Source organism: Marmota flaviventris, chromosome 17, assembly GCF_047511675.1.
Source record: "Marmota flaviventris isolate mMarFla1 chromosome 17, mMarFla1.hap1, whole genome shotgun sequence".
Taxonomy (NCBI): domain Eukaryota; kingdom Metazoa; phylum Chordata; class Mammalia; order Rodentia; family Sciuridae; genus Marmota; species Marmota flaviventris.
In genome coordinates this window covers 29,027,076-29,051,217 of record NC_092514.1, presented here as the reverse complement: position 1 = coordinate 29,051,217, position 24,142 = coordinate 29,027,076, and the positions used below count along the sequence as shown (strand labels likewise).

General features: G+C 36.5%; 1 protein-coding gene across 3 annotated transcripts in view; it reads right to left on the bottom strand.

Annotated features, from left to right (window-relative positions):
• Nucleotides 1–24,142, bottom strand: part of Ube2g1 (ubiquitin conjugating enzyme E2 G1) — a 94,966-nt gene that overhangs the window by 22,355 nt on the left and 48,469 nt on the right. For all 3 annotated transcript variants that reach the window (XM_027922643.2, XM_071603979.1, XM_071603978.1), the window contains one exon: nucleotides 5,040–5,142. In XM_027922643.2, coding sequence (XP_027778444.1) covers nucleotides 5,040–5,142 — 103 coding nt within the window. The remainder of the gene's footprint in view (nucleotides 1–5,039; nucleotides 5,143–24,142) is intronic.

The following is a 24,142-nucleotide window of genomic DNA, read 5'->3' as shown; positions in this document are numbered from 1 at the left end:
GCTTCTTCTCCCCCTGCTTCTATTATAATGCAATGTAACGCATTCTAAGCATTTTTTTTCAATTTATGTTTTTTAATCTAGACATGAAGATACCAGGTAAGGTCAAGTTTATATAATTATGCAAACTAACACAACCAATAAAAATGATAGAGTAAGGGAGTTATACCAAGGCAGTCTCCAAAGCCCATATTCTTAAGCCCATATTATCATGTTCAAAGCACATGATAAATGACATGACATTGCCATTGATCACTCAGTTTCTAAGCGATGCAGACACTAGATTCATTCCCTACAGAATTTGATTATAGAATATATGATTTCTGCCTTCAAGTCTCTAATAAGACTGTAAAAGAATTTTGTAAATATAACAGAATTTCGCAATTATAAAAAAGTTTTAATAAGGCCTCTATCATTAACTACATGTTTTCTATATTCAACCAAGGTTGGGGAAAATTATAAAACACATATAATCTTAAAGACTCCAACAAAATTTTTTATACCATGGCCATGGTAAGAAATTAAAAAAAAAAAAAAAAAACATACTCCTTAAATAGACCGACCAATGGTGATGAAAGAAAAAAAGAGTTAAATATAAAAGAGGGTATTCATTATTTACAACAAATTTATAATTATTTAGGATATTTGCATCTGTCTTTTTTCTTTTAGTGATATCTGGGTCTCTTTTTTCTGTAAAAACCACTGCCACTTCTATCTGAAAATTTTATTTCTGTGGATAGAAGTGGCTATTCATACTACTTGATAATTAGTCAGAAAATAGGAGGTATCCCACACCATTTCCAGAATGTATACTTCACAGAAAGCTCAAAAATCTATTCTTGGATGGGGGGATATAGCTTAGTGATAAAGTGCTTGCATGGACAGGGCCCTAGGTTCAATCCCTGAATGACAAAAAAAAAAAAAGAACAAAAGGAGGGAAAGGTGGAGAAAAAGAAGAAATGCATTCTTAACAGTGCTAGAAAGATTCAATAATAAAAATTTAATGAAATATAACCTGAAGATGAGTATAATGACCACATTCATGTTCATGTTAACTACCAGCCTCAAAGTAACACTTGATGTGCTAGCCGATTACATGGACTGTAAAGAATGTGGGTTGCCCTCTAGCTACTAAATGAAGGCTAATAATGCCATCACAAAATTTCACACCAGCTTTTATAAAAATTTTGGTATAGTTTTTTATTTTCTATAATCTAATTGTTAAATGGCGAGCTAATCATTTAGGTTTGGATAACACCTAAGCCTAAGCTAACTTATTTTCAACCCCTCTAACCCCTACTGAAACAACAGTAAGAACAACACTTAACTTCCTTACAGTTCAGTGAACACTTTTTAAGGACTCTATGAAGTACTAAATTCTTGATAGAATTTTAAAATGCCTATTTCTTCTCCTCATTTTCCTTGTATCTTCGTGGCTACTTTCCTACGGCCTTTCAATGGAACTAAGCCAATTTCTCTCTTCCCCGAACAAAGGACTAAGACTCTCATAAAAACAATGTGTGATTATAAGAAGCCACCAGTGTCTCATTATTAAGTACACACTCCAGTGGAGCTACCACAAATGCTTCTGCCATTCAAAACTCAAATCAACAGCCAATACTTTAATAAATGTTCGGTGAAGGCTAGAAATGGGTTTTATTAGTGAATGGCCTATTAAGTAGAATGCTTATTAGAAAGTTGTTCTCTTAGATTAAGCTGGAGGTATACAATGCATATATGGACCACCTAATAATATGTGCAATAAGTTCATGATGCACATGTGTGCATGCGCGCATGTGTATGAAAAATAAATGCAATGAGCTCATGGAGTTAAGGCTTGAGCCAGGATTCCTACCCAGTACTCTATACAGATATCAGTTTAAGAGAATTTCTCTCATTATCTTGTACCTACTATAAGGTATCTTGTACCATCACTATGTTGGTACAAGATACCATTATAGTGATGGTATCTTGTACCATCACTATAATGTTGCTATGTCTTCCCTAAAGGAAAAAAAAAAAACAGCAGAAAGTACTTGAATTCACAGACATGGTTTTGTGCACAGAATTTGTTAAGAATCTGCTCTCTTGGGCTGGGGATGTGGCTCAAGCGGTAGCGCGCTCGCCTGGCATGCGTGCAGCCCAGGTTTGATCCTCAGCACCACATACAAACAAAGATGTTGTGTCTGCCGAAAAAACTAAAAAATAAATATTAAAATTCTCTCTCTCTCTCTCTCTTAAAAAAAAAAAAAGAATCTGCTCTCAGGGCTGTGGTTGTGGCTCAGTGGTAGAACACTCGCCTAGCATACGCAAGGCACTGGGTTCGATCCTCAGCACCACATAAAAATAATAAAGATATTGTGCCCACCTATAACTAAAAAATTAAGAGAGAGAGAGAGAGAGAGTGAATCTGCTCTCAAATTACAAGATTTAGAGACAATACCTGTAAGATGGTTTTTAATGGCTACTTTTTCCTACCCCAAAACTCCAATGCTGTGGATTGGCCACATTCAGTTATCTGAATGTAGAATATATCACAAGGAAATATATCAGCAAAAATTCTGATCGGCAACAGTTATAACAAAACAAATTGTTTTTTTTCAGATTATAGAAAAGATGAACATTCAATTCTGTTGTGTCTCAGTCAGCTCTGCTATAGAAGTAGCTCTGAAAATTCTTTCCTACAAGCTGTTAGGGAAGAGTGGGGGGCTACCATCTTAGAAAACCTAAAAATGGGGCTGGAGTTGTAGCTCAGTGGCAGAGCGCTTGCCTAGCATGTATGAGGCCCTGGGTTCTATCCCCAGCACCACATAAAAGAAAATAAATAAAAATAAAAGTATTGTGTTTATCTACAACTAATACATATAAAAGTACTGTGTTTATCTACAATTAATACATATATACATTATGTATATATTTTTTTTTAAAAAAAGAAAACCTAAAAATGATGATTTGACCACCCCCCCCCCCAAAAAAAAAAAAGATTCAATGAGTCCAAATCCTTGCTTACTTAGTACCATTGAGGACCAAAGTTGAGTGAGAAAGTGTGGTCCTCAAAATTCAGATCTAGAGCTGTCCCTGTAACTCAGCTGTATGATTTGAGGAAAATCATCTGATTTTTCCACCCAATACCTCAACTTCTATAAAAAACATGAAAGTATAAGTCACCAACATCAAGAAGTAATGATGTCTTATAGAATAAAAAAATGCTAGTAAAGTTAGTCTACAAATACCCAGAGCAGAATATAAGACTGTAGTAGAAAGGTATTACATGAAATACATGAGAAATTCTTTTTTTCTATTATTCCTTGATAGCACTATATTCCACTATCTACCTTTTTAAATCAATGGCTCAACAACTGGCAATCAGTTAATATTTTTATACCCTAATAATAACTTTTATAAACAAGAGAAAAATGGACATTATTTCACTTCAGGGTCAGAAAACCTTTTCTATAATTAGTATTCTGGGGGACCCAATTAGAGAATCACTAGAATATAAATGATCTTGAAAGTTTACTCCAGCCTTCATAAGATGCTGATATGTTCACAATATACGAAATTTTTTCACAAAAATATAATCCTATGACTTGATATTATAGTGTTAAGAATGATGAGACCTTGGAGCTTCTTCTTTTTTGGTACCAGGGATTGAACTCAGGGGCACTTGACCACTGAGCCACATCCCCAACCCTATTTTGTATTTTATTTAGAGACAGGGTCTCACTGAGTTCCTTAACACCTCGCTTTTTGCTGAGGCTGGCTTTGAACTCATGTTTATTAAAATTATTATTTTCCATTTTGGGATCAAGGCGCAATAAGTACAAGAAAAGGAAGAAGAAGACATGTTTTAATAGAAAATTTTCTTCCTTCCTGGTCCTTTTAAAATTAAACCTCTCAATTTCTAAGATGTTAAGTAAAAAAACTTTTTTGTATGGGGCTGGAGTTGTGGCTCAGTGGTAGAGTGCTCACCTAGCATGTGTGAGGCACTGGGTTCAATCCTCAGTACCACATAAATGTAAAATAAAGATATTGTGTCTACCTAAAACTTAAGAATTAATATTTTTTAAAAAATACTTTTTTCTCCCCCCCACCCCCTTGTGCTCAGTCGCCCTGTTCTTGAGGTCTCTTTTCTTAAACCATGCTTCTCAACTTATTTTGGGGGGAAATACCTTGAGCAGAGTACAATGGGAAAAGAATCTCTACACCCTTCTGTTCTAAATTCATTTTTATCCCTTCCTGTCTCAAAACAAAAAACAAAAAAACTGTATGGAATCAACACCACCGTGCTCTGTGGGAAAAAAGAAAAACCTTCTGCTCCCATCACTCTGCTGGAAGTTGGAGGGTGCTAGGCTAGGCCCCTGTGTAGTAGTGCATAGAATTCTAGCTTTTTTCCTCCTTTCTCTGTATATTGGGCTCAGAGATTACACTGTGTCTCTATGTGAATATGGACAGTTAGCATTTACCAACATGTATCTGTCTACTTTTTCTTGTTTAAAAAAAAGAAAAAAAAACTTTAAAAAATGGGGTTATAGAAGGTCAGCAAAGGGTGGGTTTGAGATGTTTGGGTGGGTTAAGTGGGCATTTTGACAACATGGCTTCTCCTTTGGCACGTTTAATTGTGATGTTTAACGGACATCCTTGCAGTTTCAGATGACACTTTTAAAATAAAATTCTCTCCTAATGATGAAAAAGAAAAATACTTTTTTGTATAACCTCACAGTAAGATAGCTATTTTGTAATTTATTTGTTCCAGGTATCAAGAGTATCTGAATTTCTGAAAGTATTATCTATTTTTATGAGCAAAGGTCGTAGACCTTGGAGTTTCAAAAAGAACACAAAACCCAAATATAAACAAATAAGTAGACCTTTATCCTTTATTTAAAAAAAAAAAAAAAAAAGAACACAAAAACCTGAGACGTAATCAAATTCAGTACAAACCTGCTCCCTAAAAAGCAATTTCACTTTGGCCTGCTAAAATAACTTTTAATTTCATTTAATTAAAAGAACAATTTTGAAAATGTCAGTTCCATTATACTTACTAAAGTGTGTCTGGAGGACCAATAATAAGGACTTCCCATCGATAGAGATCATTGTCATCTATTAAACCTGCTGAAAAGCCTTCCACTGGATTTTTGTTGAGTTCTGTGGAAAAAGAAAATTTTGATCAAAACTTTCAAGCACATAATTTTCATCCAATTTATAAACTGTAGGACTTGAGAATGCATGCCTTAAGTTCTAAACCCTCAAATGGATACACCTCGCCAGGCAAAATGGTACCTGACAAACAAATGTTCCATTTCCATACTACAAGATAATAGCAACTATTCATCAGATCAACTTCTATTGCCTTCTTACTTCTCCCCTTCTTACTTCTGTCCAGCCAAACTCTTACCATTCTAGGTATTCCTATAGCGGTCTTTAAAAGAGACTGGTACAAAGAAGATGTCCAGACCCATTTTCAGCTCAGAGAGAACTAGCCATTAAATCAGAAATGGTAATTCTGATGCTGAGGTCTTTAGGGCACATTTTCAGAAACATTGACAGAGTACCAAATAATACTTTTTTCATTGGAATTTTCAGAGTTTAACCAACTCTTATTTCTATTAATATGTGTATATCTATTTGACATGTCCCCTGTAGTCTAGGGACACACATCTCTTAAGTGGTGATCTCCCAAGTGGCCCACCATAACTAGCACCAAGAGAGCAGAGGCTCCATCTTTCCTGCTTGTGTGTGCTGAATGCTCTGCTAGCCACAGCTTCTAGCACACAGGAATAGCTTCAGAATAACAGCTATTGTCTATCAGAATGGATGTGGCATGGTGAAGTTTTTACTCTTATAAGGAGAGTACCCTGGCACAAAGAAAGAATGATAAGGGTGGGGGACAAGAAAAGAGACAAGGAATTCAAGGGGTAGGGGAACACAGGCCAAGAGAAAACCTTAGCAGGAAGGGATACACAGTCTAAAACAATTTTAGGAGACACAGGGCTTAATAATATAGTGACCTACTGAGAGTGGACAAGTCACAATCAGCATCCTTCTTAAAAGCTTTAATGAGGTATAAATGACATTTTGTGAACTGCACACATACCAAATTTGGTTAAGTATTGATGTTTGTATACACTATTGAAGTCATCGCCCAATCATGATAGTAAACGTATATGTCAATTACAAACAACACTATGAACTGTTTTTTTCTGCAAAAAAAAAAAGGGGGGGGGGAATTGAGGACAAGGAAAGTAGTTCAGAAAGGACTTGCTGGAAATCTAAGTAAGAGTGTGATTCTCGTGTAACACCTGCCATCATCCTCAAGACATTCCATCTAATCATGGAAGCAAGTGTAACACAATCCACAGTGCTATAAAAGACTGAACAAAGTGTGCTGGTAACTGAGAAGGAGGTATTAATTCTTTGAGGATTCAGGGATAGTGTTATTTCAACAACTAGGACTTAACACCCAAGAGGTCAATGAAACATGGAGAGAGTAAAAAGTAAAAGTTTATATATAAACATGAAGAGCTTCTTTTCTCAAAATTTTATAAGTCTATTATTTTTGCCTGGTAGGCAAAGTGGACTTTTATAAACAGCTAAAACTACAAGAAATGCATTTTTACTTTTAAATAGATATTCTAAGTTTTTATTAAAAGATACAGAAAATGCAAAGACATTAAGATAGGATTTGTGGCTGTTTATGCAAGCATATCTTTACTGAGTGCCAACTATATTGCAGACATAGGAGAAAAGAAAAGAAAGTCCCATTTTTTACTGTCGACTGAAGGATACAGTGAAATGCTCAGACAAATGTAATATGGGCAGTCACTTTCTACATGAGTTCTCTCATTTCTAACCACTTTCCAGACAAACATTATTATATAATCAGCCCTCTATATTTGCAGGCTCCATATCCACAGATTCAACCAACCACAGATTTGAAACAAATTTTTAAAGGACGGGGAATGGTATTGGGAACATTTCTGGGTGGTAGAGCATTTGCCTCCTATGCATCAGACCCTGGGTTGGATCCCCACAAAAGAATCGCATCTGTGCTGAGCATAAACTTTTTTCTTGTTATTATTCCCTAAACAATATAGTACAACAACAATTTACATAGCATTTATATCATATTAGGTCTTATAAGTAATCTAGAGATGTTTAAAAGTAGTACATGTGAGGTTATCGGCAAATGGTATGCTATTTTACACAAGGGATTTGAATATTTAGATTTTGGTATCTGAGGGAATGATGTCCTGGAATCAATCCTCCATAGATACTGAGGGACAACTGTATTACTCAGATCTTCTTCTCCAATCATGATTTTATAACTTATCCAGAAATCACCTAGTTTGCTGCAGTTTCCAACAGAAGTCCAGTGAAGTTTTATAAAAGTAGGTAGGTAGCAAGCTCTGAAATTAACACATGAGGTCAAAATTACCCTTGAAAATGTCCTTACACTTTCCATAAAGCATATCATTGTTTATATTACTTTTGTCAATACACCCTAATTTTTGAAACTCATGACATGATGTCTACAGGCATGATTGTGTCCACTGCACATTTCAATTAAGTGGTGAAGTAAGGCTCAAAAATGTTCCAACATCTCACTTTTATCATGGCTTTTGCCCCCAACATGGATCCTCCTAGGCCTGGTTCCATGACAAATTATTTAACAGGTTTAAATGCACCTATAGTGGTGGGCCATTATCATATCTTCATGAATGATTCCTTCAATGTCTAGTTCAAGAAGGCCTTTCCTAAATAACTCACAAATAATCTTTTAACATTTTGCTAAATTCCTATTCATTATACTTTATCACCTGGCACTAGACTATTATTAGCTTCTGATTCCCAGAGAAGTAAACAGACAATGGCAATATGTCATAAATGCTCTAACAGTAGTACAGAAATAGGGGGCAGTCCAACAAAGAAAGGCATATAACATAATCACTGAGAGTCACAAAAAGCTTCTCAAAAGAAAAATGAGACAAAGGATTGGGTGCAAGGTATAGGTAGAGAAGCATATGCAAAATTTGAAATATGGAGCTGAATCTACTACTGAAGTAGGGCACACAAATGGAACTAGACAGAATGGCAGGAACTGGATAGCAAAGGGCTCTCAAGGATATGTAAATGTGGACTTTATCCAGAGGGTAGTGAAGTTATTTTGTCTTTTTTCCATTCCTCCTATTCTCCTCCCCCGCCTTTATTTTGGGGGTGGGGGTGGTTTTGTTCATTTGTTTAAGAGACAGGGGGTCTCACTATGTTGGCCTGATTATAGTCTTGAACTCTCCTGGGCTCAAGTGAGTCTCCTGTCTCAGCCTCCTTGGCACTAAGACTGCATTCATGACCACACTTCAAATATGCCCCCCACTCCACTGTTTTGTTTTTCTCAACAATGGGGTGACCTCATGAGATTTACATATCAAAAACCAATCTTGTGTGTGTAGAAATTACAGAAATAGCATCATGAGGAAGGCTAAGAAAATTAAAAGGTAGCTATTAACATTAATAATGGAAAGTGTATCTTAAGTATAGGGCAGGAGAAAAAAAATGAATGAAAACAGGAATATTTAGAAAATAAGATTAATTAACCAAACTTGGTGATGTGGGGGATAAAGTGTTAAATGTCAAAATGACATACAATTGCAGGTGTGGTGGTGCATGCCTGTAATCCCAGCAGCACAGGAGGCTGAGGAGCCCTGGTTTGCTCACTGGGGTCTTCCCTCTGGCTGGGCTCTTTGGGGTTCAAGGTGCATAGGGACATAGTGTGGAAACACAGTCTCTTCACAAACCCTGTGGAAGGGAGAACAGAGGTGTACTCAATTTTCTTCTCAGGTAATGGGCATGGAATGATGAAGTGATTGGCAAAGACAGGATCTGAACCCAGTTGTTTAGATTTCACATTGAGTTTTCTTCTCCATGATCCCCTCTGCTCCATAAGGTGAGGCGTGATAATAAAAGCACCAATAGTACCAGGCGTGGTGGCATACACCTGTAATCCCAGCGGCTTAGGAGGCTGAGACAGGAGGATCGTAGTTCAAAGCAAGCCTCAGCCTCAGTGAGGCAATAAGAACTCAATGAGACACTGTCTCTAAATAAAATACAAAATAGGGCTGGGATGTAAATTGGAAGTTGAGCACCCCTGAGTTCAATCCCTGGTACCCCCATACAAACCAAAAACAGACATACAAGCTCTCAAAAAGTTAAACATAGAGTTGCTATTATTACCCAGCAATTCCACTCTTAGGTATATTCCCAAGGGAAATGAAAGCATCTGTCCTCATAGAAAGTTATACATACATGTTTATAGCAGCATTATTCACTATAGCCCGAAGGCAGAAGAAACAACTCAAATAGCTTCTTCAATGAATGAATAGACAAATTGTGGAATAAACATATAATGGGATATTATTCAGCCATAAAAAGAAATACAGTCCTGGGGCTGGGGTTGTGGCTCAGTGGTAAAGCGTTCATCTAGCACATGCAAGGCCCTGGGTTCAATCCTCAGCACCATATAAAAATAAATAAAATAAAGGTATTGTGTCCAACTACAACTAAACAATTAAAAAAAAAAAAAAAGAAATGCAGTACTAACACATGGTACGATTTAGATGAACCTTAAAAACATGAGGCTAAACCAAAGTGCCACGCCTGTAATCCCAGCTAACCAGGAGTCTGAGACAGGAGAATCACAAGTTTGAGCCAGCCTAGGCAATTTAGTGAGACCTATCCCACACTAAATAAAATACAGAGGGCTTGGAGTGGGGTAGTTCAGTGACAGAGACCTGGGTTCAAACCGTGGGAGTGAAGAGGGGAAAAAAAACCTCAGGCTACAGCTGTGGATGTAAACTAAGGCAAAGTGACTGCTACCCTATAGAAGATCCTGGGTTTAATCCTCAGCACCGCAAAAAAAAAAAAAAAAAAAAAAATCAGACTAAGGGAAAGAAACCAGTTACATAAAGTCACATATTATATGACCTCTTTTATATAATAAATCCAGGACAGGCAAATTCAAAAGACACAAAGAGCAGAATAGAGGTTACCAATGGATAGGAAGTGGGAGAAATGGAGAGAGAGAGAGAGAGTTACTTATTGAGCTTGTAGGAGTGGCTTATGGGTTGATGAAAAGGTGCTAGTGGTTACACTCAACACCACTGAGTGATGTGCTTGAACAGTTAAATGTATGTCAGTTTCACCTCACTCTTAAAATGACACAGAGATTTACTAAAATGAGAAATACAGGAGGAGGTACTAGTTTGAGGGGTAAGGGGAAGAACGGATGATGGGTCTAGTTTTAAATACTTAAGGAACATAAATACACTGCTTTTAAAAAGAAATGTGGAGCTTGGGGATGTAGTTTAAGAGTAGAGCCCTTGCCTGGCATTCAGGAGGCCCTGGGTTCAAACCCCAATACTACTAAAAAAAACAAAATTAATGTTTGGAGGGAAGAAGAGAGGAAGGGAAAGAAATGTGTTATCAAAATATTCTGATAACTTAAATCATTAGATTAATGATGACATTACCCCAGGAAGGATAGAATGGAATGACCTCTAGAAAACACCATATTCTGAAGATAAAAAGAGAAGTAAGAAACCAAAGAATTTGTATCAAAGAAGCTAAAGAAGATGAATGGCAAGGCACAATAGCCAACAATGAGAAAAGGAACAAGAGGTCTAAATCCAGTCTACTGGATTCAGCAAAAAGAAAGTCAAGGATGCAAGTGCAGTACAGCAAGAAAGTCTAAATACAAATGACTGTACTAGAGAATATATGCAACAAAACAGATAAATGTCTAACATGCCTAATACAAATTGTGGAGACACAATTAAGAGTTGGAAAGGGGACTGGGGTTGTGGCTCAGTGGTAGAGCACTCGCCTAGCACATTTGAGGCCCTTGGTTCCATCCTCAGGACCACATTAAAAAACAAAGATACTGTGTCCAACTACAACTAAAAAATAAATATTTAAAAAAGAGAGAGAGAGAGAGAGTTGCAAAGGGCCTGAAAGATCTCATTTTCCACAGTCAAGAATTTTTTTTTTTTTTTTAAGTTCCAAAGGAGGGGCTGGGGTTGTGGCTCAGTGGCAGAGCACTTAGCTAGCACGTGTGAGGCCCAGAGTTCGATCCTCAGCACCACATAAAAATAAATAAAAAACAAAGGTATTGTGTCCAACTACAACTAAAAATAAGTATTAAAAAAATAAAAATAAAGTTCTAAAGGAGGCAAAACTAATCACTAGTATTAGAAACTAGGACATAGTTCTTTTTTCTGTTTTGGAAGAAATAAGAATAGTATCTGGCAGGAAATGTGAGTAGAATTCTGGGGTGCTGGTAACGACATGCTATACAAGATATTTATGTAGTTTTCTATGTGTTATACTACAATTTTTGAAACTCAGTAAATCCTAGTATGTCACATGATTGTTAAATGGAAGCTATATGTGCATGCTATGAATCTGGAAATCACTGTTGGTCAGACTGTTTTACAACCCATGAGTAAAGAGAAAACTAAGGACAAATAAATGTCCTTGAGAGGGAATATCTGAATAAGTGTATGTAATAGGAAATAATGCATAAGAACAATTGCTAAAATACAGTCATTATCCAGAATAAGACTAAAAAGAGAAATGCAGCCTTTGGGACAGGAGTCCCCATGTTTTTCCTTTGCTAGCAAAGCAATAAACCTTCTTTTACCTTTTTCTAATAAAGAAAAAAAGAATGGGAGGGGGTTATGAAAAGTGAAATCCTACAATACTACATCTGAATTTTAAGAACCAATATGAATTCATACCATAGCTTTAAAATTTTATTTCTGCTCTTGAAAAGGTTTAGAAAAATGGCTTGCCTACTACTGAGTATCCCTACTACTCAGAAGATGGTCTCCAAATATGAATTTACTACTAACAGGGACATAAGCTCTTTAGAGAAGTGACTGATTCCAAGTCTAGGGTAAGAAATATGTCAGGCTCATCTCATACACACCTGACAAAAGGTAAGCTATTAAATAATAATATATGATTTTGTTAAAAGGACTCAGGAGCTAAACTTCAAGCCTCTTCAAAGGCTCCCACTGGTCAAATATGACAATTTGAATATCAATCAACTTAATAATCACAAAGAACTGAAACATAAATGTTTAAATCCAGGTGTTCATACCTGTGCTATCAAAAAACAAAAAACTAACTTATCACCATTACATTATTCCAGTAAGCTATTTTGTTGTTTTGTTTTCTTTTTGTTCATTTGTTGTGTTTGTCTGGCATTCTTGAGGACCAAACCCAAGGCCTCTCACATACTAGGCAAATACTCTTATACCACTAAACTACATCCCCAATCTAATCATTTTATTATTTTGAAAAGCAATAAAAAGGAAGCAAAAGAACCAAGATTTAGTATTTCTTTTCTATATAAATTATATTGCCTAATAACTATTATTTCATTAAATAAGGTTTCTCTCTATTAGAAATACTCCAGTTAAAAAATGAAAACCAATGATACATTGCCATTTTGTCACTTCAATCTAGACATTTTAAAAAGACAGGGTAGGGGGGTCTCTCAAAAAACCAACAAGTCATCACTTAGGAAATAATTCCACCTCATAAACCTAAACTTGTTTAAGCAACGTAGATAAAACTGCCAATTTACAAAAAAGAAAAAAAAACACATAAACAGTTAAAGGATATCCTTGGAACACATTTAGCAAACTCTAACCTATGGGAAATTCTAAAGGACAAGGAATCTTTAGCAAATATACTGCTGGTGGGGGGGGGCTAAGTCCAATTGGAGGTGGTGGGTAATCAGGGATTGAACTCAGGGCCCTCAATCACTGAGCCACATTCACAGCCCTATTTTGTATTTTATTTAGAGACAGGGTCTTGCTGAGTTGCTTAGCACCTCTGGGTTGCTGAGGCTGGCTTTGAACTAGTGATCCTCCTGTCTCAGCCTCCTGAGCTGCTGGGATTACATGCATGGGCCAACGTGTCCAGCCCATATATTTTTTAAAATGTAACTTACATGACATAAATGAAGACTGTACAATAATATTAAGAAATTATGGTTAACTTGAAGTATGAAAAACATACTTATTTTTCAAAACATACAATATTGTATTGTTTTTTTTTCCTCCAAGTTCTTGAGAAATATTTATGAACATGCTTGGGATATGTTTTACAATCATTAGCGAGAGAGGCAGAGATACATGAAACAAGACTGATGGCAACTAATACCTGTTGAGGCTAAGTAAGTACATGAAGGCTCATTATATCAATCCGTCTACTTCAGAATTGTGACACATTTAAGATTTTTTTTCATACCTTAATATAGTATACAATATTGTTTAAGTATTGTATCAATAATTATGTCAAGGGCTGGGATCGTGGCTCGGTGGTAGAGTGCTTGCCTAGCATGAGTGAGACACTGGGTTCAATTCTCAGCACTGCATATAAATAAACAAACTAAAGTCCATTGACAATTTAAAAAATTTAAATAATAATAATAATAATAATGTCGAAATTTCCTGGAGCTTCAGGAAAACGAGGTCTCAGAATAACACATAAAGACCCAACTATGCCACTTTATACTGTATTTCACTAACTGAAATAAATTACTCTGCCAACACCAAGCACTCATTAAGTCTAACTACTACAAAGCCAACTACAAACTGAGATTTTAGCTTAGCTCTGATTTCCCTTTGTGTCTGTGTAGTTGTGGTATACTGCTCAGGGGAATGTGTTCCCATCAAGTTTATTTATGTACCACACAGCTGGCTGCAAGTCCATTTCTGTAGAGTGCCTGACTTTATAGTAGCTTCTCTTTTATTTTTCATTTCAGTGCTTGAAATAGAACCCAAGGACTCCTGCATTCTCTATCAACTTTTGAGAAGGCAGAACCTTTTTTATTCAACACCACCTAATTACTTCTACATATTGAGATGGTTTGTCAAAATACTCTTGACCTTGTTGGCACAGGAATAAACTGCCATATAACCTTAAACTACAAAAACTGCCACATACCTAGTCACCAAAATTAACTGAGAAAACTTCCTCCAATATTGGAAAAAAGTAATGTGTCAGCAAACAATTATAAAGGTTATTTCCAATACAGGTTTTAAGATTCATCAATCTGGGGCTGGGGAAATAGCTCAGTTGGTACTGTGCTTGCCTTACATGCACAAGGCCCAGGGTTCGATCCCCAGCACCAACACTCCACCCCACCACAACCCCTCCCCCTCCTCCTCCCCCGCCCCAAAAGTCCATCAATCTAATCTTTACAGATTTCTAGTCAATTTTAAAAGTCTACATAAATTAGAATTTTTATTTCTCTACACCAAGTGATGGGCTAGGGTTAGCTAATTTCCTAATCAAAAACACTTTCAACCCACATGAATTTCTTTTACTGCATTTCAAAAACAAATAATACAGATCAGAGATCTTTATCTTGTAAAGATTTTTGTCAATATGCTTTCAAAAGGATTTGCTAAGCAAAATGCAGAATCACATTCCTAGAATAACACTTAGACATTCCGCTACCTGCCATATTTCACCCTGCTTATATCTTCCTTCAATGTATTACCTCAAACACCTTAATATTAAGGGTTATGGGCTGGGGTTGTGGCTCAGTTGTATGTAAAGTACTTGTCTAGCATGTGTGAGGCACTGGATTCGATTCTCAGCACTGCATATAAATAAATGAAAATAAATAAAATAAAGGTCCACTGACATCTAGGGGCTGGGGATGTGGCTCAAGTGGTAGCGCACTCGCCTGGCATGCGTGCGGCCCGGGTTCGATCCTCAGCACCACATACAAACAAAGATGTTATGTCTGCCGATAACTAAAAATAAATAAATATTAAAAATTATCTCTCTCTCTCACTCTCTCTTTAAAAAAAAAAAAAAAAGGTCCACTGACATCTAAAACAATTAAAATATAGATATACATATATATTAAGGGTTCATTAATATTAAGTCCTAAGTGCATTACTATTTGTGCTTATATACAGTAGCATAATTAACACATCGCTGCCAACATCTGCTGCAGCAGGAATTCCTCAGGGCAGAAATTATAACCTATGAACTGGGGATAAAACTCAGTTGGTATAGTACTTGCTTTACATGCACAAGGCTCTGGGTTCAATCCCCAGCACCAGGAAAAAACAAACAAAAGAAATTATAATCTAACAGTGTATTCTATAGTTTTATATAAACATCAACCTTGATCCCACCTATTTTATAAAAATAAACAGATTAAATGTTTGGGGACGTCTGAATTTCACTTCACAATAGAAAATGTGGACCAAGATACGAGGCACCACACATGGTATTATGTCAGACGAACCTGGGTTTGAATTCCAATTTTCCCACTAGCCTCGTCAATTTAAACAAGTTCTTTCTTTTTCTTTTTCTTTTTTTAAGCCTCATTTTTCCTCACCCATAGCAAAGTTGCAAAACAGATGGAATACTGTATGTGCAAAATAGGGCCATCTTAGGGTATACTGAATGTTAGTTGTCCATTTTCTGCTTTTAAAACTACTCAGTAAGCCAGGCGCAGAATCCCAGAGGCTTGGAAGGCTGAGGTAGGAGAATCATGAGTTCAAAACTAGCCTCAGTTGTTTATCGAGGCCCTCAGCAACTCAGTGAGACCCTGTCTCTAATAAAATAGAAAATAGGGCTAGGGAATGTGGCTCAGTGGTGGAGTGCCCCTGAATTAAATCCCAGTACCAATGAGAACAAGCTCATGGCTTAGTATACCTCTTTGAATAATACTACCCACCTTCAAACATTAACTCCAACTACTTTGTTTCTAGTGGGAATTGCTACAAGGCCCCCACATCTCTGAACCATAGCAATGAGGGAATGAGTTCTTCTAGAGGACTTTCCAAACTGGAATTAAAGAAGGAGAGTACTGCCCTTGGGGAACAGTACTATTAAAGCCTGGGAACTTCCATGAGCCACAGCTGAAATCTCAGGGAGAGAAAGGTGATTTGAGAAAATGAAGCCAAAATGGGAAATAAGCAAAAGGAAACAACAAGGAAGGGAGGCTGGAACAGGATTCTGGTGTTTTTCCACACCTGGTACCACTTCTGCCCTCCCATAAACTTGGTTTACAGTCAAAATTTTCTTTTTTGCTAAGCTTTAGTTCAATTCCCTTCGGATCCTTCAGAGTCATATTTTTAAGTTTACATCCTAGCTGGTCTCTAGCCAGTTTCCCCTCCAATGCTGTTTAACAGCAGTTCTCAACTTTCCTCTCTCAACCATATCACCCAGGGATTCTCAGCCAAGGATGCAGGGATATGACCAGCCTCAGGGTGGGGGAATGGGGGCAAGAACTGTTGATCACTCTACTTCATCCATATTTTCTAAAATATTGCTCAAATTAAACTAATGTTCCTAATTATAAATTTTTCAAAAGGCTCGTATCTCCTTAGCAACTCTTGTGTGCGATAAAACTAGGAAAGCTGGGGCTGGGGTTGTGGCTCAGCGGTGGGGCACTCACCTGTATGTGCAAGGCCCTGGGTTCGATCCTCAGCACCACATTAAAATAAAGATATCGTGTCCAACGAAAAAATTAATATTAAAAAAAACTAGGTAAGTTACTCTATATACCTACTCCATGATTTCAGCAATCTCCAAGTGAAATTTATACCTCTTACCATCCCTTCTTATACACAATTGCATGAAAAAATTCACATTCAAAATTCTCCTAGCATAATAATGAAGTTCTTGAATCTCCATGTCAATTCACTTCAATCACCTAATATTGTGTGTGTGTGTGTGTGTGTGTGTGTGTATCTCCATGAAAACTTCAAAAAAAAATGATTTCAATGGAATTACAGAAACATGGGCAGGGGAATGTAGCTCAGTGGTAGAGCACCTGCCTAGTATGCCTGAGGCACTAGGTTCAACCCACAATATGACAAACACACAAAGTAAAATAAATATATGCTTACATTTAAAAACAATACAGGAATATAATGTCTTTTTAAAACAAAACCTACAACAGGAAACCCTAAAGACAAAACTGTATATATTTATTCCCTCATCATAGACCTCAATGTATCAGTGCATTTTATCCATATAGTCTCAAAACTATTTAAAGGTTTTGTATTTTACATTTTTTTTCCCTCTTAACTTTTCCCCCAGTACTGGGGATTAAATTCAGAGGTGCTCTACCACAAAGCTGCATCCTCAGCAGCACCCCCTCCCCAGGTTTTATTTGTTTGTCATTGTTGTTGTTGTTGTTTTTAATTCTGAAGTTCTAGCTGGCCTCAAACTTGTGATCCTCCTGTCTCAGCCTCCCAAATCACTGGGATTATAGGCAGGTGGTGTTTAGGATTCTTGTAAGGAATAATCACAAGAAGGTAAATGTCTATCTAAAGTTCAATTTTTTTATATTGCCTTAGTTTTTTTAGTTCAATGCAACCAAATTAATTTTTAACATTTTAAATGGCATGCATATTATAATCCCACATTTCTACACTTGATCTTAGCCCCCGTTTTTTGTTTTTTTTTTTCTTTCTTTTTCATTATTATTATTATTAGTAGTAGTAGTAGTAGTAATAGTAGATGGATAGAATGCTTTATTTTATTTATTTTTATGTGGTGCTGAGGATGAACCCAGTGCCTCTCGCATGCTAGGCAAGTGCTCTACCACTGAGCCCCAGCCCCAGCCCATAACCTCATGTTTTTACCTGCAAATACATATGCATTAAAAAGATACCTGCAAAGATGTTGGCCCCAAATGTAGGTGATAGTTATTTATTACTATGTGGTAGGATATTTTTCAGCTTCCTGTTTGATTATTTAATTATATAAAAAACTATTTATCCTAAAATAACATATGAAAACAAAAATGTAAGGAGTTAACACAATTTTATTGCCCTCCAAGATAGCCACTACTAACAATTTGCTATGTCTTCTATGGTTATACTACCATATCATATTTTTTAAATGGACTCATGCTATTTTATATCTTATGGCCACTCATGGTGGTTTGAACATTTGACCTTTTTTTCAACTATAAGTAATATTTCCATAGAATGTCTCTATTCCTTGAACATCTGTTCAAATATACCTAGCATATAAACTCTTATAAATTGAATTGAGTCAAAAGAACACACCTATCAACTCACTAAAAGTTTAATTTATATTCCCAGAAACAATGTAGATACCTACCTTCCCTACAGCCTTATCAATGCTCTTTTCCCATTGCCAATTTATATTCCTTTCATGCACTTTACTTTTTTAATTTATTTATATTTTTGCCCATTTTTACATTGATAAGTTTTTTCTTCTTGAATGAGCTTCAAGCATTTTGAGTATTTATACAGTGCCATTTCTGCTTTAAAACATCCCTGACTTGTTTTATCTTTTATACTTCTCAATTTTTGTTAAACAAAGTTCAAGCCATTTAATTTTTTTTAAAAAGCCTATCTTCATGGCATTTCAGGTTGTTATGCTTAGATAAAAAAGCCCCACTCCTCCCTCAACTCCAGACTAAAATATTCTTGAATGCATTCTTGTAGTGATCTCCTCTTTTAATTCAATGACTGGCTAGTTGTTTGGCCAGAGCCAGGCCTACCTACTAAGGTCTGTCTGAGGAACACATTCATAGAGACAGTGCTCACCCAGTACCTGACACACGGTAAACATTCAATAAATACAAAATCCTTTTATAATTTATTTAAACATAAAGATCTAAATGTAGCTCCTTTCCACCTATCCCAAATATGATTAACCAGTTGTGCTACGGCATTAGCCTTTGCTAAATCTTAGACAGGTCATCTAACTAAATTCACTGCATGTCTGCATTACAGCAGTGAATTTTGGCTTACTTTCAGACCCGACCTGTTTACCAATAATAACATTTCTTTATAAAGTACAGAAATTATCTTAAAATCTATCAAAAAACTAAAATAACCCAAATTGCTAGTCCTATTTTTTTCATTTGTTATACATAAATATCTAAACTGAATATAGAGCACCTAGAAAGGATACCAAACAAAACTATTAAAACTCCCAGGTTGGGGTATAGCTCAGTGACAGAGGGCTTCACTAGGATCCACAGCACAATAAATAAATATTCTTTTAAAAATAACCTCCCTAGGGCTGGGGTTGTGGCTCAGTGGTAGAGCACTTGCTTCACATGCGTGAGGACCTAGATTCAATCCTCAGCACCACATTAAAAAAATAGATAAATAAAAATAAAGATTTTTTTTTTAAAGTAACCTCCCTAAATTTCTCCAAATTTTCTATAATACTATTTGGTGGATAAGAAAGCTTATTAGTAGGTAAATAGAAAAAAAGAAGAATTTACTGGTGATGAGTCTTTTTAAAAATATTTATAAAATAAAAATAGGTTGTGTGGCTTTTCTTTTTTGGGGGGTGGGGGTTAGCAGGTATTGAATCCAGGGGTACTTAACCACTGAACCACATTCCCAGCCCTGTCTATTTTTTTATTTTGAGACAGGGTCTCACCAAATTGCTGAGGCTGGCTTTGAACTCGTGATCCTCCTGCCTCCGCCTCCCAAGCCACTGGGATCACAGGCATGTCCCATGGCGCCCAGCGTCTTGTTTTTGTCTCGTTTCCCTGAAACACCTAGAATGCTACCCAAAACATATAAACAGCAGTGGTGATACAAATCCTTTTATTATATCTGACTTTTAAAAGGAATATCTCTAACTTGCTTACCAACCATATGTAAACTTATACAATAAATATAAATTTAAAAATTATTTATCCACATGAATTACTGTTGGGTTCCAATGACTATTATTTATCTTATTAAAACAGTTTCAGTCTTTCCATAGGTTCTAAGTTAGGTTTTTGTTTGTTTTGTACTATTTTTATTGTCCAGAGGGAATCCAAATTCTTAAAAATGATATATATTTCTTACTGATCCACAACCAAGGAGCTGTTTGTTTAATACATAAGTTGTATTACTACAGCTAGTTATAATTTCCTTAGCATTCCCAAACAGAATCCCATTGTTCATTTACTTTCTTCTGGTTTCAACTTGCTAAAATTTTACTCAGGATATTGGTATGTATACCAGGTTTCATCCAGAGCATTTCTACCCTCCTTTGACATCAGGAATGTAACAGATTCAAAAGGAAATAGAAAGCTTTACAACTTTTACAACTGAATAATTAAAACAAAATAGGTAAGTACCAAAAAAAAGCAGATGATAATCTAATATGCTGGGCAGAAGTATGCTCTTTGGGAATTTTCAGAATTTACCATTTGGGGAGAGGGAAGAAAACTCAAAATCTAAATTATATCATACATCAAAATTACTTGTGGTGGGGCTTGGGAAAAGAAAGGCTCAGTGGTAGAGCACCTGCCTAGCATCTGTGATAGCTTGTATGTGTGTGTGTGGGGGGGGGGGGGTTACTTCTAGGTTTGTTTATTGATTACAATACTAGGGATTGAACCCAGGGGCATGTTACCACTGAGCTACATCACCAGTCTTTTTTATTTTGATAGGACTCATTAAATTGTCAAGGCTGGCTAAGCATGACATGCAAACTCAAAACTCATATATATCAGAATGACAGTTTCCTTGGACATAGTCGTACACACCTGTGATACCAGAAACTCGGGAGCATGAGGTAGGAGATTGAGAGTTCAAACCCAGCCACAGCATATTAGGCAGGCACTTAGCAACTCGGGAAGACCCTGTCTCTAAATAAAATATAAAAGGTTGGGGATGTGGCTCAAGTGGTAGCACACTCGCCTGGCATGCGTGAGGCACTGGGTTTGATCCTTAGCACCACATAAAAATATTGTGTCCACCTAAAACAATTAAAAAAAAAAAAAAAACAAAGATAGAAAAAAATATATATATATATATATAAAGGCTGTGAAAGTAGCTCAGGGGTTAAGTACCCCTAGGGTCAATCCTTGGTACCAAAAAAAATATAGGAAACAAGTACTTCTAACATGACTGAGTTAATCTATTTTTAGTTCAAGTGGATTTACTTAAAGAAAATACAAAAACAGTCAATGCATAAAGTAAACGTAAGACTTTCTACCTCACAAAATGCATGCTTCGGAACAGTGTCAATTCCTCATTCATCTACTACTTCCTCTGAGTAGGCCCAATCCATCTCTAGACTTAGGAGAGAAAAGAACCTAAAGCAGGCCATGCCAGTCATAATCCAAGATTTCTTCCAGAGGGGAAGAACAGGTATGACTGTCAAATCCTCCCCTGAAATTGACATTAATATTACCGTTCTCTAATTCAAACCATTATTTATTTGCATGTGTTTCTTTTTTCTCCTTAAAATCACATTAGCAAAAAGAGACTTGGTACATGATCAGAAATAATGTGTGTGCAATATAACCTTTCCTGAAAGGCATGTTATACATTATAGTGATCATCTTTTCCACAATGGCTTCAGAGAAAATGATTGTCCTGTGAAAACACAGGTGAACCTAATAAGACACCTGAAAAGGAAATACAAAGAAAAAAGTTGGAAGCAATAAAATTTATCAAGATAAGGAAACCTAGCCGGGCGTGGTAGTGCACACCTGTAATCCCAGTGGTTTGAGAGGCTGAGACAGGAGAATGTTGAGTTCAAAGCCAGCCTCAGCAAAAGTGAGGCTCTAGCAACTCAGTAAGACCCTGTCTCTCAAAAAAACACAAAAATAGGGCTGGGGATGTGGCTCAGTGGTCAAGTGCCCCTGAGTTCAATCCCTGATACATACATACATACATACATACATACATACATACATAAATAAGATAAGGCAACTAGAATACCAAAGCTTGACTATGAGAAAATCCCCCTTGACCACACCTAAGATTGTTCATTCCTATGCAAGAGAAATAAAAACCAAGATCATGACAACTTGAGCATGGTGTTTTTCTGAAAACTATGGATAACCTCTTTGTCCAACAATCAGCATGGATGCCACTAGCACTGTGAGTATAGCAATCGGTATCTTCTTTGTGATGAAGGTGGAAATGGAAGAAGAGAATTAAGTGGAAACACTGAGTTACAAAGCAAACTCAGAATTGAGAGGTTTGTAACTGCAAGAATGCTTAAATTAAATATCACTGGAAATACATTGTCTGTTGATTTCAAGGCTGCAACAAATTTTCCCAGTGAACCACAGAAAACTATATTAGTAAAGATGGAAATATTGGAAAGCAAATTTATAATTTCAACAAGAATGGATTTCTTTTTCCTTTAAGGAACACCATCTTAAGGATAAGCCATCATTAAGACAGAATATCAGGCTATCGCTGCTTTTAACTACAGGAGATTAACTAAAAGCCTTTCTTGGTGTACTGGGTATAAACCCCACCATACCACAATACTTAAGACTAAGTGTTGAAGAATGCACTGATATGAGACTCAAACAGAACTGTCTGGGTACAAACAAGAAGGTTTTTTGTCTTTTTGGTACCAGGGATTGAACCCAGGGGTGCTTAACCACTGGCCACATCCCCAGTCCTTTTTGTATTTCATTTAGAGACATGGTCTCACCGAGTTCCTTAGCCTCCCTAAGTTGCTGAAGCTGGCTCTGAACTCGAGATCCTCAGCCTCCTGAGCTCTTGGATTACAGGCCACTGCACCTAGCAAGGTTTTTCATTTTTAGGAGCTAAGTTAGCATCCAAAGAATATACAAAGAAAGCAAACAAGGCTCATTTTGATAAGAAAAATGTCTTGGAACAACCTTTTGGTACTACTGAATTTATAGTCTTTTTTGTTTCCTGATAAATACAGTAGTATTGCAAAGTATGTTGCAACCTATGTCACAACCTTAAAATATTTACTATTTATTATTGATACAATTTCTGATGCAGGATCTGAAGAAGACAGGCATTATAAGTGCTATAATACTAAAATGAAACTTGATTTCATCCAAACGAAAAAAATGAAGGAACTGCCTAAAAATTTGGTTTCTCAATTTGTTGCTGACTTTGAAAATTTTGAAGAAATTGATAATGGGAGAAAATCTTGGATGTTACTAAGGACTCTGTATTGAGTAAACAGTGAAAAGACTGAAAAGCCCATCACATAATAAAGAACTTCATACCAAGAATCTTGTTCAATTTGAAGATAATTTTTTAGTGGGAGGAAGAAGAAAGGAATCACAAATACTTAGTGCCAAATTATTAAGAGAAGCTTTAGATCAAGCTTACAAAATAATTTGTTGCAACTAAGGCCATCATGACATGCAAAGGAAGACAAAATTCAAAAATTCAAGGTAAGCACAACTCATGTTATCGTGGGTTGTATGGGAATACAACAGCCAGATGCAGTGGCACAGGCCTATAATTCCAGCAGATTAGGAGGCTGACAGAAGGATACTAAATTCAAGGAAAGCCTCCCCAACTTAGAGGCCCTAAGCAACTTAGTGAAATCCTATCTCAAAATAAAAAATAAAAAGGGCTGGGGATGTGGCTCAGGGATTAAGTGCCTCTGTATTCAATCCCTACTACTCACACCCCACCCCAACCCAACCCCAAAATGGGGGGTAAATACAATAAAAGGAATTCTGAGGAGCTGTAGGTTTTTAATTCTGTTGCTCTGTAAGGTTGCTCATAACAATCCCTTTCTGGAACCTTAAGAAAATGATTATCCAATAGGACAAACTGAATTGATACAGGCTGAACCACTTCATTCCATCAAATAATTCTCATTTACTTCACAGCCACAGTGACTTAGGTAAATCTACAATTCATTATTTTATTTGTTGATATTGTTTGCATCTGCTATGTGTCTTTTAAATATTGTTCTATTGTTTTACATTAAAGCACATATCCATTACAGTACAGAATGCAAATATAATTCCTATCTGATCATACAGTATTAATAGATCCCACTGATGGGCGTGGTGGCACACACCTGTAATCCCAGTGACTTGGGAGGCTGAGGCAGGAGGATCACAAGTACAAAGCCAGCCTCAACAATTTGAGAAGATCCTGTCTCTTATAAAATATTAAAAAGGGCTGGGGAGGGCTGGGATTGTGGCTCAGCAGTAGAGCGCTTGCCTAGCATGTGTGAGGCACTGGGTTCGATTCTCAGCACCACATACAAACAAATTAAAATTTTTAAAAAGTTCATGAACAACTAATAAAAATACTTTTAAAAGGGAGTGGGTACGGCTAGGGATATGGCTTGGTGGTTAAGTACCCTT